A 17320-nucleotide genomic window follows, 5' to 3' on the forward strand; every position below is an offset into this window, starting at 1 on the left:
CAAGGAAGGAAAAGTGGGGGGATGGAGAGAGTCTCGAAGCCTCTCTGCTGGGGCCCCAAGCCATGCCTGCCTGCCTGCCTCCCTTCCTCCCTCCCAGGGTATATCCCTAGTTACCTGGACAAAGACGAGCAGTGTGTCGTATGTGGGGACAAGGCAACCGGTTATCACTACCGCTGCATCACTTGCGAGGGCTGCAAGGTATGGACCAGCCAGCTCCTGCCCCTCCCCCACCACCTGAGGCCCCCCCCCCCACCCCACCGTCTCATTCCCTGTAAGTCCTTCAGCACTTGGCCCGATAGACAGCTCTATAAACGTGTAACCTAAAGCCCACCTGTTTCATCGTCATTTCCCGTATTCATTCATTCATTCATTTGTTCATTCATAATCCCTGCTCTCCCACTCCTAGGCAAGAGGCCTCATCTCTCTGAGCCTCAGTTTCTTCATCTGTGAAATGGGTTAGGATAATGATAATACCTACCACATAGCATTGTTGGGAGAATTAAATGAGATAATGCACATCGAGTATTTAAAACAGTCCCAAACAGAAAAGAAGCACTCAACAAATGTCTGCTTCCATCCATCCACTCAGTGTATTAAGTGTCAGATGTGTAGTATCTGCCTTGACCTCAAGCTGCTCACAGCCTACCAGGGAAAGACTGGTGTTAGCTGAAAGCAATATCAGTGTTTTTGAAATCTGGTTCCTGGACCGCCTATAGTACTTGTTAAGTGCAGGTCCCCAGGCCTCATCCCAGCCCTACTCTACCAGAACATTTTGTGGTGGCTGCCAGGCATCTGCCTTGCAACAGGCTCCCCAGTTGCTTCCGCTGCCCCCGAAAGGTTGAGAACCATTGCTTGGGAGGGGCACGGTGGAGCCCAGAGGAGAGGATGGCAGAGTCTCCCTGGGCAGAGGGGACAAGGTCGTAGACTTGGGGAGACTTAATTAGATCTCACTTTGGGCATTTCAACCTACGTGGTTTGTCTAAAGTCATCACCTCCTGAAAATATAAGACCTTTCAAGAAACAGAAAGATGAAGAATACATCAAGGCTTCAAGATCCTCTTTTCTTGGTGCCAGTCAAGCCAAGACCACCAGGAATGGAGAGTCCCCTGGCAGCGTTCCTGGAAGCATCACCAGCAGTGTAGCACAGAACAGGGGGTCTCACCCTCAAGGCCCTCTGAGTCCCAGTGGGTCATCCCAAGAGGACAGAGATGTCTTCCCACTCCTAGAGAGTCCGATGGGAGAGGTTTAGAGTGAGGCCCAGGAATCCGTATTTTTGATTGGTACTCTAGGTGGATTTTAATTGCACCCCAGAATCTGAGAGCTCAGACCTTGCGTCTCATACCTCAGGTCCAGTTCTGACCGTTTAGCCATATAACTTTGGGCAAATGGCTTAATCTCTCCAAGCTTCAGTTTCTTAGTCGGCAACATGGAGATAGTAACAGTTCCTACCTCATGGGGTTGACACCAGCATTAAAGGTGATGATACATGAAAGAAAAGGTTTAGAAGCTCCTGGCTCAGAGTAAGTATGCAGCATACATTAGCCCTTCTTATTACTACTGCCATCTTGAGTCTTGAGGGTTTTTTCCTTTAAAGCAAAGATTAAACCCTGTATATAAAATTGAAAATTTTATTTGCAAGCTAATACAAGTCCATACCCAATGCCTTTTCTTGATTTTTTTGACATTCTCCCCGCCCTCCACCATTTCATGAATCCCACCTGCATAGGTAACAGGCAGCGTGTATGAGAATGGTTTGGGGCCACTGTTGTTTTTAGAGTTGTTTAGCAAGATGGAGAATCAGGTATTAATTGGATGTCCAAAGTGGCTGTTCCTTCAGGCCTCGTCATATTTCACACCCTCCCAGGCTCAAATCTCCTCTCCATGGTCACCATCCTTACCTCTGCCACCACCACCACTCCCCAGGTACCCCGTAGGCATTGGGGCTGAAGATGTGTGTTTCTAAGTCCTGGCAGAGCCCGGGTGATGCTGGGCTTGCTCTGTCCAGAAGATGCCAGGTCCCCTCACTAATTCCCCTAGCCCCCCACCCCCTGCCAGAGAGCTGCATGGTTGGTTCAGGAAGAGAAGATCGTGATCACACCATGCTCTGTCTCTCCCCTCCACGCCCCCACCCCAGGGCTTCTTTCGCCGCACAATCCAGAAGAACCTGCATCCCACCTACTCGTGCAAATATGACAGCTGCTGTGTCATTGACAAGATCACCCGCAATCAGTGCCAGCTGTGCCGTTTCAAGAAGTGCATCGCTGTGGGCATGGCCATGGACTGTAAGGGGATGGGTGGGGGAAACCGGGCCAGGCAGCTGTAGGTGGGGGTGTGTTCAGATGTGGCAGCTCCCTTCCAGGGTACCCACAGGGCAGAGTGACCATCTGGGTCAGGCTGGTGATGGAATGAGTATTCAGAATCTTCAGGGAATTCGGCAGTCCCTGCTGCCCTCATCTCAGAAGAAAAGGAAACAGAGGATTCCTCTATTGGCCCTGAGCACGGGCCCTGGTGCCTACCTGCCTTTCACCAGTCAAGGGTCTTCAGAGAGTTGTTGGGTAGAAATAAGTCCTGAGTACCCCACCATTACACAGTATCTCTGACTACCAAGGAAGGCACTCCACTTCTCTGTGGGGTGAGAGAGGGCATCTTGTTAGCTAGGGACTGGATGGCTCAGTCTTCCAGTAACCACTGTCTCCCTTAGACCAGAACATTGTATCCTCTGGGTCAGCCGAAATCGGAGTTGATGTGGTCCCAGTGATTATCATGATCCAGGTTGTGCCACCCGACTGCTAGGGAAGTCCTTTAGCCTCTCTTGGCCCTTCCCCTGAGTTTCTCCAACCTAAACACCGGGAAGAGTAGTTTCTGAGCAGGTGACAGAGTGTGCCATGCAAAGGGCATCGTGTCTGTTGTTGACAGTGGTTCTAGATGATTCGAAGCGGGTGGCCAAGCGCAAGCTGATTGAGCAGAACCGAGAGCGGCGACGGAAGGAGGAGATGATCCGATCACTGCAGCAGCGACCAGAGCCCACTCCTGAAGAGTGGGACCTGATCCATGTTGCCACAGAGGCCCATCGCAGCACGAATGCCCAGGGCAGCCATTGGAAGCAGAGGCGGAAATTCCTGGTAAGGAGAGAAGGGGCATGAGTGAGAGTGGCAGCCTGGTGGCCAGGAGAGGAGAGCGAATTCAGAGTCTCGCCTCCTCCAGGAAGCCTTCTTGGACTAGTCCACCCCAAAGCTGCTAGTCTGCACAACTTGGCATTCTGATTTGTACACCCGTGTATGTGTCACTGCCTTTTCCATCTGATTGGGAGTTCCATGAGGGCAGGGCCTTGCCTCATCAGATTTCCAGTGAAGGGGGGAGGATCTCTCCTCTTTTTTTTGTCCACAGTGACTGGGAGGCAGGGGCACGGACACAGTCATGGAACAGTATTTTGGGGAGCCTCCTGGGGGCCACGTGTTGTCTTGGAAATGGTCAGCGTGGGAGGAGATCGACAGTTGGTTGTGTATGGTGGGGGAAGGCAGAGAACTCCTGACGGATGGAGTGCGTCAGCGGGTGAAACAGTACTCTGTAAGGAGCACCAGCTCTGAAACCAAGCACGTGTGTGTGTGTGTGTGTGTGTGTGTGTGTGTGTGTGTAACAGGGATCAAACTGCCTGGGTTCAAATCCTGTTTCCACCGCTTACTAGTCCCTCGACCTTGGGCTTATTACTTAGCTTCACTCTGTCTCAGTTTCCTCACCTGTGAAATGGTGATAAATATAACATCAACTAATGGTGATAAGTCATGGTGAGGATTAAATGAGATAATATGTGTAAAACACACAGCCTAATTCCTAGCTACATGTTAGTCAAATGTAGCTTCTGTTGTCATGACATTACGGCTACTGGTGCTACAATCCTTGTTCTTCTTAGCCGTCTCGAAGCTCTGGTGCTAGTCTGTTCTCTGCCGCGAGGTGGGAGAAGCCCTAGGCCTGGGACACAGAGTCCCTAGGTGCGGTGGCCCCACTTCCCCAAGCTGCCTTGGAGCTCCCCCTGGTGGGCAGGGAGCCTCAGTGAGTAGTTGAAAGGGGTCTGCAGCCCCAACTGACCCCCATCTCTCCCTCTAGCCAGATGACATCGGCCAGTCACCCATCGTCTCCATGCCAGACGGAGACAAGGTGGACCTTGAGGCCTTCAGCGAGTTTACCAAGATCATCACCCCGGCCATCACCCGCGTGGTGGACTTTGCCAAAAAACTGCCCATGTTCTCCGAGGTGAGTGATGGATGGGAGGAGAGACCTGGTGTCACACTGGAGGGAAGCCTTGGGCTGCTCCCTAGGTCACCCAGTCCCAGCTCATCCTTATCTGAAGCTCTCTGGACAGGGAGCAATTCCTATAGGTCAACACACCCAACACACACACACATGCATGCACACACGCATGCACAGGGCGAGCTGGTTCCTAAAGAACTAACAGGCTCTCTGGGCCCGGCCCTGCACCCCCAGCCTCTCCTTGCCCAACTCCCCGCAAGTCTATGTGACCATCCTGACTCTGGAGATTCTTATTTTAAAGAGCACTAACTCTGTGGACCAGCTGCCCTACTGGCTTGAGACCTTGGCCACGTGGCCTAACTCCCTAAACCTCCCTTTGCTCATCTGCAGTGGGCATGGAGGTAATGACAGGACCTAACTCAGAGACCTAGTTGTGAGGCTTAGTGAGGCAAGGTAGGTCTGCCACCCAGTGCAAGGGTAGCTGTCCAGAGCACGCGTTCCCGGTTGGTGGTGGCCTCGAAGTTCCCAGGGGCACCTTCAGGGGACACTTATGGGGAGGGTCATGCTGAGCGTTCCTGTGACTCTGCAGCTGCCTTGCGAAGACCAGATCATCCTCCTGAAGGGGTGCTGCATGGAGATCATGTCCCTGCGGGCGGCTGTCCGCTATGACCCCGAGAGTGACACCCTGACGTTGAGCGGGGAGATGGCCGTCAAGCGGGAGCAGCTCAAGAATGGCGGCCTGGGTGTCGTCTCTGACGCCATCTTTGAACTGGGCAAGTCACTCTCTGCCTTTAACCTGGATGACACGGAAGTGGCTCTGCTGCAGGCTGTGCTGCTAATGTCAACAGGTACCTAGCCTGGCTGGGTGGGCTCTGGAGCTTCCAGGGACTGAGAGCTTGACTGGGCCCTAGGCTTGTCCTTCTTTAACCCCTCAGTCTCTCTGTTCCCCAAGCCCACCTCTCTGTCCCCCAAGCTTATCCCTGTCCCCAGGCCCATCCTCTGTCCACTGTCCCCTGCTCTGTCACCCATCCCCCTCTGTTCTTCTCTCCAGGCCCATCTCTAGCTTCCCATGCCCTCTTCTCCTATCCTGGCTTCATTTTTCACCTCTGCCCCACATCTGCTCTCTGTCTCTCATAGTCTCCTTTGTTCCCCACTTCTGACTCTGTTCCCATCCACCTTCTTTTCCCCTCCCTCCTCTGTTCTCAGAACCCCCGGTCCCTGCCCCCAACCTCCTCCTACTCCTCCACCCAACCCACCTCTCCACCCCCTAGGCCTGCCTCGTCTCCTAGTCTCCTCTCTTCCCAGGCCCACCTCTGACTCCTCTGTCTGCTTTACCTGCCCCTCCACCGGCTTTGCCCTGCGGTTGCCCCCCACTTGCCCCCCACTTGTCCCCCGCCCCCGCAGAATGCATGTTTTTCTCCATTCTCCCCCAGCCTCTGGGCCTCTGCCCGCCCTCCACCCTCTCAGCCTCCTGCCCCTCCTTCCCTGCAGACCGCTCGGGCCTGCTGTGTGTGGACAAGATTGAGAAGAGTCAGGAGGCGTACCTGCTGGCGTTCGAGCACTACGTCAACCACCGCAAACACAACATTCCGCACTTCTGGCCCAAGCTGCTGATGAAGGTGACTGACCTCCGCATGATCGGGGCCTGCCACGCCAGCCGCTTCCTCCACATGAAAGTCGAGTGCCCCACCGAACTCTTCCCCCCACTCTTCCTCGAGGTCTTTGAGGATCAGGAAGTCTAAAGCCTCAGGCGGCCAGAGGGTGTGCGGAGCTGGTGGGGAGGAGCCTGGAGAGAAGGGGCAGAGCTGGGGGCTGAGGGAGACCCCCACACCTCTTCTCTCCTCCGTCTCATCCTTGGATAGATTCAGCTCCCCACACACACCCCCACACTGCCCTGTCCCTCCTCAGAACCTCCAGCCCTGGGACAGGGCAAACAAATGAACTTGCCATGAAAAGGACAGTGTGGGAGGGGGGCGGGGGGACCGTGTCCTGCAGTTCCCAGGACCCTGTCCTCGGAGAAGGTAGGAGAAGGGGGGGAGAACTAAGTGCGGACAAGCCATCTTGACCGTAGGGGATAGAGGAATGTGGGGTGGGGGCAAAGGCCCTCACTCACCCCCTACACACACACAAGAGGGAGCCCCCTCGCCCAGTCTCTTGGCCTAGGTCCCCCCTCCAGGCTGAGGGCCTCTCTACTTCCCCAGATGCCTGGTGCAAAGAAAGGCTTGGCTTGGCTCCTCCCCTGGAGGTTAAAAATTACAGTCATTCTAACTGCACTTTGGAAACCAGGCAAGGGGAGAAGATAAATGAAGAAATACTAGACAGAGGAAAAAAGAGCGAGCGACTGATAGAGAGATGATATTAAGTTATTAACTGAGGCTGGCCAGAGGGGAGGACCCCCCCCTCCCACCCCCGAGCACTTTGAGAGCTGCCCCTCCTCCCCCCAAATCAGAGAGAACTGCCCCCCATCCACCGTCAGGTCCCCAAGGGTAGGGCTGCCATCAGAGCTGTGAGTTAATGCAGCAGGGTCCTGGCCACGCCCCCTTGCCTTGCCCCTCCCTCTGTGCCCTTTGGCACCCCCCGCCCCAGTACTCCCTCTGCTCTCTGCCACTCGTGCCCGCTGAGTTCCATCTACCTCTCACTCTGGATGCCAGCTGGCCCCTCACCAGCCTGCCCTGCTGCCCGCACAGCTCCCCTTTCAAGTGCCCAGCCCCGGGGGCCTCTCCCTGTCACCCCCCTCCTCTTCTGCACCTTGGCACCCACACAGGAAAAACTGTGGCTCAAGCTCCCGCCCTCCTCACATCCTGCAGTATTAGCTACGATCCAGATGCTGCTGCCCTGGGACGGGGGTGGGGGGGCAGCATAAGGGAGGCGAAAGGGGTGTGTGTGAGCTTCTCCCAGAACCTGCACACCCGCGGGCCCCTGTTCCCATCCGTCTGCTGGGTTCTCTCTAACCCCTGCCCTCCTTCTTTCCTGCTCCCACTAGCACTACCCCAGACTCCAGGCGGGCGGGCCCCGGAATGGGGTGCTTAGATCAGTGGCACTTAGTCAAGGCCCTGGGGGAGAGGGCAGTTGGTGCTCCGCCTTTTTCCTTTGAAGCTCTTCAGGCCAGCCGCCCCTGTGCCCCTGGGACCCCTTCCCCCTCTTCTTTTCTCTAATTCAGGGACTTTGGCTTGAGCCACCTCCCACCCTCCTGGTGAGGAGTGCTCTGTTGGTCTGCACTTGGGTGAGCTGCCCTCCTCCTCCCTTCTTTGCCAGTGCCAACTCCGCAGGGAAGAGAGGGAGGGAGGAGGTAGCCCTCTGAGGGTGGGGGAGGGGAGGGCGGGGAGGGACAGAGCAGACCGGAGGGCCCTGGGCTCAGGGCTGCATGTCGGCAGGGATGGATGGGTGGACATAGATGCCCCCGGAAGCCATGGGGAATGGGGCAGGGGGCGGGGGGAGGGGTGCCAGGGCTTCCTGCGCTTTGCACTATTGGGGCAAAATGTCTTAAGCAGTGGGGAACCTGCCACCCCACCCTGACCCTCAGCCTGCCACAGCCCCCTATACACATGCACACACATGCGTGGACACACACACGCACACACACACCCACACCCACGGGAAGGCAATGCTACGCTGCCCATCGGGCCATGTCCTTTCCCCGTTCAGGTGTTCCGCTGGGGGTGGAGGCCTGGAAGAGCAGTGCTGTCACCTGTGCGTGCACCTGCCCCGCCCCCTCGGGCTCCTGGGCTGCCCGTGCCGCCTTTGTCTGTCTCAGTCCCCATCTCTCTTCTGGGGTCCTGATTCCTGTATTATTCCAGTCCCATGGATAAGCCCTCTCATACCCTCCCCCCACCCCTGGGGGCCCAGTGGAATTCCTGACCTGTCTGCTGTCTCCCCGTCCCTACATCCCCACCGCCACGTCTCCATTCCCATTCTCAGCCATGCACATGGTGGAGAAAAGGCCTCCAAGAGGCTTGGCCTCTTGCAGGCACTTGGGAAACCCTCCCTACCCACCCACCCCTGCCCAGTCATATGAGCTGTGATCCCCCACTCCTCCCCATAACCCGACCCCTCCCCCCACTCTCAGTGAGGTGGGGTGTGTGTGTGTGTGTGTTTTTCTCTGTGTGAATGTGTGAGCAAGTACACGTGGTGGGGGAGGAGCTGGGGGACTCAGGAGTGCCACGCACCTGCTCTAGATGGGCAGCCAGCCGTCCCAGTCCCTGCTTTGGAAGTAGGGGACAGGGCCCTCTTCTGGGGGCCATTGGTGCTAATGAGGGGGATGGCCTTGATGTGGGTGCTCAGCCTGCCTTCCCCAGTATTGGCCCGGGGCGCTAGGGCAGGCAGAGTGGGGGCAGCAGGTGCAGTATTGGTGGGAGGAGGGGCTGCTGGGACGAGGAGGAGGGGGCCAGGCCAGGACAAGGGGGTGCCAGAGCCATGACCACTACCCCGCCCCCACCACCCGCCTCTCCATCTCAGTATTCCCCCTCCCATCACTCATAACACACATACCTCATCCAGCCTCCTCCCTGCTCAGACCTGGGGAGGGTGGGGGTGGAGGAGCCCCTACCCCTTCCCCTGGCGGCGGGTCTACAGGGCTGGGAGAGGGCGGGGCGTGTGACACAGACACCGTCCAGAAGGGGGACAGCAACTCCTGCCCTGGGAGCTCCTGGGTGGGAGGAGGGGGACACTTCCCTGCAGGCGCTACTGAATGTATGAGAAGCTGGTGCTGGGGTGGGGGGAGGGGGGCTGTGGCCAGAAACAGGGAAGGCGGTAGGTCCCTTCCCCAGGGAGGGGTTGGGGCCAGTAGGGGTGACCTGGGGGCTCCTACTTCTGCCCCACGTTGACAATCAGTGTGTCTGTTATGTGCGATTTTTCACCCCGTTGTGTTTTGGGTCAGGATTTTAAAGAAAGATATTTTTATGGTAATTGTTGCTCGTCTATTTTACTATATATTTATGTAATAAATATATGATGAAAATAACCCCCTTGGGCACCCCCCCCTTAGACTTGCGTGCTGTTTCCCTGTATCCTCCCATCTGCTGGCAGAGTACCCACCCCCAAACTGACCAGATGGAGAGGTGTGCCCCCAGCCTTGGCCATATTTCCACCACCCCCTCCCCCTCCCCCCAGAACGAGCACACACCACAGAAGCCAGCTCAGCTGTGAACTATTGGATTTGAGACAGGAATAGAACAGATCGGGGGGCTAGAGAGAAAGAGCGGGGTTGGGGGAGAGTGGTTTAAATAGGGGAGGCTGGGGAGGTGCAGTGATGGGGGAGGGAGGCAGGTATTTACAAGAAGGCTCGGGGGGGCCAGAGGCTCATCTTGGAATATTTTATAACAATATAAATAAGATTCTGGTTTGCTTTTCCTTTTCGTCTCGTAAAGGAGAGAGAAGTGCAGAGTTCGATTCTGTACAAGGGGGCAGCGGCGGAAGGCCGGCCGGGCGGGTCACTGGGCGTCCACCCGGAAGGACAGCAGCTTCTCGGAGTGCATGTTGTTCAGGGTCCGCAGGTCCGGCAGCTTGAGCAGCAGCTTGGTGAAGCGGGAAGTCTCCGAGGGCCGGTTCTTCAGCACCAGAGCCCGAAGAGCCCGCAGCAGCGTCTCCTGGAGCTGCTCCACCGAAGCGGAATTCTCCATTCCCGAGCGGTCTGTGGGGAAGACGACAGCAGTGAGGCAGACTCCCTGAGCTCCTCCGACTCTGACGAGGAGGAGGAGGACGCGGAGGTCTGCGAGGATGCAGCGGTGGCCACGCAGCCTCCCCCTGAAGCCCCTCAGAGGGCTGACGGGGAAGGGGCGGGAGGGGGAACATAATGCCCTCTCCCAGGCCCTGACCCGAAAGCAGGAGATGCCTGCAAACCAGAAGCCCAGGCTCAGCAAGGCCGGCCCCCTTCCCGCCCCACCTGGCCACTCTCCCCTGAACAGGCCCAAGAGGGCCCTGGCTCCCCCGCTGCTCTGTGGTTCCCTCTGCCTGGGACGCCCTTCCCCCTCCTCTGCCTGGCAGTATCTCTACTTGTCCTCTGAGGCCCCACTCGAGTGTCACCTCCTTCCCCAGCTCCCCAGGCAGAAATAGTTGTGTGTGCTCCCAAAGCCCTTGGTTCATGCTTCTACTGTGACACTTATCTCACTGTTTTATAATTAGTCGGGCATGAGTCTGTCTCCTGAGCTAGACTGTGTCTGAATCATGTCTGTATCTCCAGTGCCCGGTGCAGGGCCTGGCCTAGAGTAGGTACTCCATAAAAGGTGTGTTGAATCGAACTGCGTCCGCCTCCTCCCCGGTCAGGCTCAGGCGAGAGCCTGACCTACCTGCAGAGACGAGCACCACCGCGGTGAAGAGGCCCAGCTCCTCCTCGGTAAGCGCCAGGGAGTTGAGCTTCTCGCTGAAGTCGAACATGGCATTGAGCAGGTCCCCCATGCCCATGGCGCCGAGCTCCTGCAGGCTGTAGGTGGTGCGGCTCAGGAACATCACCGTCTGGTCCTTCACGTTGAACAGCGACGCAAAGCGCACCATCAGCACCTGAAGTGGGGACAGTCGTCCTGGGTGGGGCGGAAGACTTGCCAAATCACCCCTACCCTTTTCTGAAGGGGTTACAGGTGCTGCCTTGGATTTCTCAGTCAAGACCGGGGCTAGTTTCTGAGTGGTCAGTGAGGCGGAGCGGGTAGAAGGATGGGGAACATCCCACTGGCTTTGGAATCCAGAGGGCCTGAATCTGAGTCTCAGTCTTGTCACTCCCTGTGACCCTGGGCAAGGCCCTTCGCCAAAGTGAATCTGCTCATGCCTAGAACGGGGGGTAGCGCTGTATTCTGAAGTGTTATTTTACGGTAGCAGGATGTGATTAGACCCCATTTGAGATGACATAAGTTCCGGCCATCCACAGGCAGGACTGGGTGGGATTCTGCCCCTTCCTAATCACTCAAGAGTAAGGTGGCCCCTGCCCACCCCAGACCCTCATTCTGCTAGATCCTTCCCAAGGTTGAGAGCAGGGAGCCCAAATGGTCACTCACCTCAAAGGTGCCAGCCTTAAGCAGGGTGACCTGGTCGTGCTGAGAAAGATCACGGAAACCGGGGATGTGCTTGGCAAACTCTACCACCTCCCGCACAGCGGGTGTGAAGCTCATGGAGAAGTCCTCCCAGATCTCCTGCACAGTTCGCCCGCTGCGTCCATGCGGGTACATGTTCATGGGACATGCCTGGAAAAGGGAAGGATTTGGGGAGGGGAGTATGAGCCAGGCCAGCTCAGATGGGCTTCCCTAGCAGGGCTGGGCCCCAGATTCTGCCTGGGTTAGCCTTGTGGCCTTGGAGCATGGGTCTTTCAGGTAAAGCAGCAATCAAGTGCCAGGTGGAGATCAGGGTTTCCCAGGCAGAGCCCCTCCTGCAGGACTGAACATCCTCTCTACACTTAGCCTCCATACACACCCAGCGACCCTGTGCTCAATCCGTTCTCCCCAGCCCCCTGCCCACCTCACCCCCAGTGCCCTCACCAGCAGAATGTTCTTGGAGTTGCCCTGCCGCGGACTGTTGACAGGGGCTTCGCCTTCGGGGGCTGGGTACACGTGGGTGGGGCACAGACGGTGCCCATTGCTGTTGGGCTGGTGGCAGCTGTGGTGGGCAGCGCCGGGGGGCCAAGGAGGAGGGTAGGAGGAGGAAGCCTGGCGTAAACTGTTCAGGGCCTCGTTGTGACGCTGGGCGGCCATGATGTTGTCATTGGCAGGCGGGCAGCCCTGACTTTCCCAGCGATGTGGGGTGGTGGCCGGACGGTTGCCCGAGGCATGGTTGGCATTGAAGTTGCCAGGTGAGGTGCCCAGTTTGTCATGGGCGTAGGTGAAGATCTCGCGGTGGGCCCGGGCTACCTGGGATATCACATCCTCCACTGTGGGCTCGGGACTTGGGGATCGAGGAGGCGTCAGCTGCTGTGGGAACTGGGAGAAGCCCACCAGGGGTGAGGGGGCAGGGGCTGGGGGCGGTGAGGGGCCCATGGGGCCCGGGGTGGGGTGCTGGGTGGGTGGGGTCTCCAGTGGGCACTGGCTGCTCAGCTGGTTGTTGGCCAGGTTCATGGCACTCTGCATCTCGGCCAGCATCCGCTGCTTCTCCCGTTTGGGGATGCGCCCAAAACGCACAGCTGTGACAGGATGAGAGCAGTGTCAGGAAGTTCTCACGCGCACTCACATGTTTCTCTTCCTTCCTCCTGAAAGGGCAAGCCCCCGAGGACTTGGGGTTCCATATCAAAACTAAAACCCAGAAGGCCACACCCATGGAGGGGGTTTTCTAAGTAGGGCTTGTGGTAGGAGGGGACCAGAGAAACTAACTGGGAAAGAAGTGTGTGTTTACCCAAGCCCTGATGAAATGTGGCCACCCCCTCTGCAAACGAGACGAGACGCACAGTCTTGGGACTTTTTAAGGGAGGGACTAATTCAGAAACCTCGAGTGGAAGAAAGGGGGAAGGTGCGGGGAAGCTGGCGGGGCCATGGTGCTGCCTCACCATCTCGAGACATGCCCACGGAGAGACACTTCTTGAAGCGGCATTGCTGGCAGCGGTTACGATTGATGCGGACGATGGAGCAGTTCTCATTTTTCAGACACCTTTTGTACTGGATGTTCTGCTGGATGCTCCGACGGAAAAAGCCCTGTGGAGCAGGGCAGCGAGTGAGCATCTTGGTCCAGGCCAAGATGTGTCCTGTGTGAGAGGGTCACCTGCCCCTGCCCTTCCCTCCCCTTGCCTCACCTTGCAGCCCTCGCAGGCATGCACGCCATAGTGGAAGCCCGAAGCCACGTCCCCACACACCTTACACAGCAACACCATGCCATTCAGCTCTGAATGGAAGAGAGGGGAGGCAGGTAAACGGGGGTTTCTGAGTGGCCAGAGAGCTGGAGGTTTTCTGGGCTGGAGACTGGGTGGGGGGAAGAGCTGAGGAGGAACTTCAGAATCTAGGGGGCATTTGGATGACCAGACGGGGCCAACAGCAGCTGGTGCAACTCTAGGAGAAATCCCTGAGGCCTGAGTAGGCCCTGGAATAACTGTCACATGAAGATCAACTCCCCACCTAGACCTGGACACCTTCCCTTCCCCCAAATCAGCTGGAAACTGACTCACTGGTGATGTTGCTGGTGCTCTTGCTGGGAGACACTCGGTTACTGTCTTCCAGGGCCACCTGTAGACCCCCTGGGGGGCTCCCATTATAGAAGGAAGAGGACGACGATGACGAGGAGGAAGATGAAGAAGAAGGAGAACCATCATCACCCAAGCTGGGCGGAATGCTCCCAAAAGAGCGAGCTGGGTCCTGGGTGAGGGAGCCAGTGGGTGATGGTGGGAAGTAGGTGGGGCAACCTTGGGTCAGGGACTGGAAGCTGCCATTCGAGCTGTCACTGTATAGGGATTCAGGGCTGGTGCGGTTTGGAGAGGAGCCACTGGAGCCAATATAGGTGATGACGCCACCTGGCAGGAGAACACAAGGGAAAGGGGTGTCAACTGTTGGGCACTCAGAAGTTAACCATGTGGCACCCCTACTCTTGGGAGTCCCCAGAAGAGCCACAATAAGCAATTCCCCAACATAAACCAGACATGGCCATCCAACCCCTGCAACTCTTGGCAGGTACATTCTGCATCTGCCTTGCGTGTGAGGTACCTCCCTAGAGGCATGACCTCTGTGATGCTCTGTGGCCATCTCACATATGTACTGCTCCCCCCACCCCCGCCCTGGATGCCTTCCTTTAGAGTATCAAACGCAACTAATGACTTAATTGTCAGCAGCTGACCTGGGGATGGGAGAGCAGCTGAAAACCATTCATAATGCACAAGCTTCAAGAAAAACAGCCCAGCTGCCGATTTTAATACCAACACCATTCCAGGGATGAGACCATGGAGGGGCAGCTAGCCAACAGTGAGAACAGAGGTCTTAGAAGAATAAAACAATTACATTCTCTCAAAACTGAAAGACATCATCTCCAAAGGTACTGTTCCCCTGGCCTCCAAAATCAAGAGTCAGAGTAGGCTCTATCTCTGAATCCAGGAAGGGCTTAACAGTATGAGCTGCAAGAGGTGGAAGTGAAGAACAAACTGTCCAGCCTAAAGCTTTGGAATTCCCCCTTCTAGATCTCTCCGCCTGGTGACAATGACCTTGGCTCTCTAACCATTCAGGGACTTTGGCCCTCTAGTTATATTGCCAACCAGATGGCCGAGTTCCCATTGCATTAGCAGGATAAAAAAGCGACCTGTCTGCCACACCTTTGGCCAAGTACCTCGCTTGGCTTGCCATCGGTGGGGTGGGAGAAGGGAGGATCCCAGGACACGTGTGAGCCGACACAGGCCATGCCACCGTGTCTACAGAGGCATGTCTTGCTCACCCACTGACACACACTAAGTTGGGCAGGGCCGCCCTAAAATAGCTCAAGGTTGGTCAGGGTGAACCCAGTTCCCTGTAAAACAGTTGCACAACAGATCAGCTCCTACAGTTTCAGGGTTGAGGTGGGGGGATGGGATATTTATTTGGTGGTAAATGAACCTGACCTAGTTCAGCCATCCCCCAAAAGGAAGTAAGACTTTCATCCAAAGAGACTTCCAACCTGGAAGGAGGGGCACATTCAAAAGAGTCTGGTTTTAGATCTAGATCTACCACCAACAACTTGATTTGTGATCTAGAGGAAATCAACTCCCTTCTCAGAGCCCCAGTTTTACTTTCAGTGGGGAAGAGAAAAGAAAGATGAAAAGAGACTTTATATCCTTTCAGCTATGTTTCTGAGATCTAGTTGTTTTCATGGTGGTGGTTTATTCCCTAAGTCGTGTGATCCCATGGACTGAAGTCCCCCACCACGCTCCTCTGTCCATGGGATTTCCCAGGCAAGAATACTGGAGTAGTTGCCATTTCCTTCTCCAGGGTATCTTCACCACCCAGGGATTGAACCCTGGTCTCCTGCATTGCAGGGAGATTTTTTACCGACTAGGGAAGTCCTTAGGAGGCAAGCTGCTTCTTGTTTCGTGGGGGAAGGAGTAAGAGTGTTGGCAGGACTAAGAGAAGAGATGCTGGGGAACAGAAGGAATTTGTATTGTGGAGAAGCTGACTCTAAAGGCGGTAAGGTGAAGTAGGTGCAAGGACAATAAATTGAAAAGGAGTGAGGAGAAAGCTAGATGTGAGGTCTCTTTGAGGAGTGTAAACATGAAGCCACGAGAGGTCAGGGATGACTCCGTCTTACTCTGCATCGGTTATGGCGAAGGGGGGCCCCCCTCCGACAAGCGGACAGGAAAAGGAGGCAGGCGGGGGCGGTGAGTCAGCCCAGCTTCACCCAGATCTCGGCGGGGCGGGGCGGGAGCCGGGCCCTCAGCCGGCCTCACGTCCCAGCTCCACGTGTGACTCTTGCACGTGGCTCCCCAACGAGGAACCCCAGTACCCGAGGCTCCGCCCTCTCCACTTCCGTCAATCGGGAGCAGTAGCCCCGCCCCCGTTCCGCCCCTCCTAGGAGTCCCGGGTCGGGGTCTTAGGCTGAGCTTCTAACACCGGCTGGGTCGGGACTACAAGGGGAGGAGAAGAGGCGGAGGGGGGAAAAATCACGCGTTGCCGGGGCAACCGGGGGGCGGAGCTCATTATGTAACGGGGCCGGGAGGCACCCACCAATGGGGTGGCGGCCACGGCTTCTGCTGAATGAAAACAAACGCAGCACGTGGGCCCGGCTCTGCAGCCATGTGAGCGCTCCCGGCTGCCTGGGCGCTCTGGGTGTCCTCCCTGGGGCAGAGCACCACTCTTGGGGCTCCTCAAGTGCCACTCCCTACTGTCACTGAGGGTTCCCCAATGAGATCCGACCCATTTCCCCAGTCCCTCCTGCCTGGAACCCGGGTCGCCCCTCTGCTTCTCAAGTTCCTGCGGACTAGAAGGGAAGAGGAAGATTGTAAAGAGGGGGTCCTCTTTCCGAAAAGTCCAGGCATGCCACAGCTGCAGCGGGAGGATAGATGGGGGCGTTTCAGGGCACTGCTCCAAAACTCCTAGTTACTCTAAACTGTTCATCTCACCACACGTACCCACTCTCTCCATTCCTTCCTTCCCCGGGATCTGAGTCCTTCTAGCTAAAGGGAGCTTTGGGAGTCTGAAGGGTGACGGTGGGGCGTTTCCGGGCGCATTCCCAGGCCGAACAACCCGCTGTGGAAATCCCAGCCCCATGTCCATCACTAGCAAATCCCCTGACCAAGGGAGTCCCCAGTCCCTTTCAAAGTTCCTCTTGTTCCACGACGTAGAGGAGAGGAGACAGTGACAGAGAAAGAATGATGGTAGCAAAGGAATCTTAGTACCTGTGTTGTTGTTAGAGTCCAGGGTCGTCATGTCTTCACTGGCTGACAGCGGTCATTCAAACTGGACCTTGACACAACTGGAGGTTACAGTTGCAGCTGTCGCCCCCTGGACACTGGCCGAGGGCGGGGAGTGGACCCCCGCGGCTCACGATCAGGATCCGAGGCACTCTGCAGCAAGGTCTTGGCGGGGCAGGACTGCAGCCCTGAAGAAGGGTAGAACGCTGAGGCACCGAGGTCTGTTTTGCATGGGAAGAGCAGAGAGAGTGTGGGGGAAGGGGGCGGAGGGAATCAGCCTGCAGTACTTCTGGCTAGAAGGTAGCAAGGAGGGTCGGGTCTCTGCAGTGCACGGGGTGCCACTGCCTGACGACTCCGCAGCGCTGCAGGGTATCGAATCTGGAGCTCCTTGTGCAAAAGTCCCACAGGGAGAGAGGCTGCAGTCAGGAAGTAAGTAGGTGATGGAGAGAAACAGGGCACCCAGGCGCAAAGAAGCGAGACGTGTGCCCTGCTACGTTCCCTCGGCAGCAATATTTCACTCTGCCAATCTCAGCCGCCTTTTGCCCCAGCCTTTTTCCCTGGGACAGAGGGCTCTGCGCAGGCGCCAGCAACCCAGGGTTCCCGGGCCGCACGCGGCACTGGAGCAGGTACCATGTGATCCCAGGGAGCGCCTCGTGCCCCAGTGACACACTTTTCCAGCAGCAGGCACGTTGAGCTCGGTGCGCCTGCGTAAAGCCGAGGCTGTCGGGATATGTAGTCCGTTGGCAAAGTGGGCGGACTGCGTTTATTTCCCCATTTCTGCCTTGCACAAGCTCTTGCTGGAAC

The 17320-nt window shown here is 56.8% G+C and overlaps 2 protein-coding genes across 5 annotated transcripts in view; one reads left to right on the plus strand and one right to left on the minus strand.

Annotated features, from left to right (window-relative positions):
• THRA (thyroid hormone receptor alpha) overlaps nt 1-10484 on the plus strand; it is a 25037-nt gene extending 14553 nt beyond the window's left edge. For 2 of the 3 annotated variants that reach the window (XM_059878111.1, XM_059878112.1), the window contains exons 3-8: nt 98-198; nt 2135-2282; nt 2917-3122; nt 4105-4251; nt 4838-5096; nt 5740-10484. In XM_059878111.1, the coding sequence (XP_059734094.1) occupies nt 98-198; nt 2135-2282; nt 2917-3122; nt 4105-4251; nt 4838-5096; nt 5740-5990 (1112 nt within the window). In that variant the 3' untranslated portion in view covers nt 5991-10484. The remainder of the gene's footprint in view (nt 1-97; nt 199-2134; nt 2283-2916; nt 3123-4104; nt 4252-4837; nt 5097-5739) is intronic. The other variant, NM_001046329.1, reaches the window with a different exon arrangement.
• Nucleotides 9384-17066, minus strand: NR1D1 (nuclear receptor subfamily 1 group D member 1). Of its 2 annotated transcripts, none has more exon segments than NM_001078100.2 (8): nt 9384-9877; nt 10533-10743; nt 11232-11417; nt 11709-12346; nt 12707-12851; nt 12950-13038; nt 13319-13660; nt 16502-17066. In NM_001078100.2, coding segments are annotated over 8 exon segments (1842 nt in total). In that variant the 5' UTR covers nt 16533-17066; the 3' UTR covers nt 9384-9677.
• Nucleotides 17067-17320: the final 254 nt, after the last annotated feature.

The sequence above is a fragment of the Bos taurus genome, chromosome 19 (assembly GCF_002263795.3).
Source record: "Bos taurus isolate L1 Dominette 01449 registration number 42190680 breed Hereford chromosome 19, ARS-UCD2.0, whole genome shotgun sequence".
NCBI lineage: Eukaryota > Metazoa > Chordata > Mammalia > Artiodactyla > Bovidae > Bos > Bos taurus.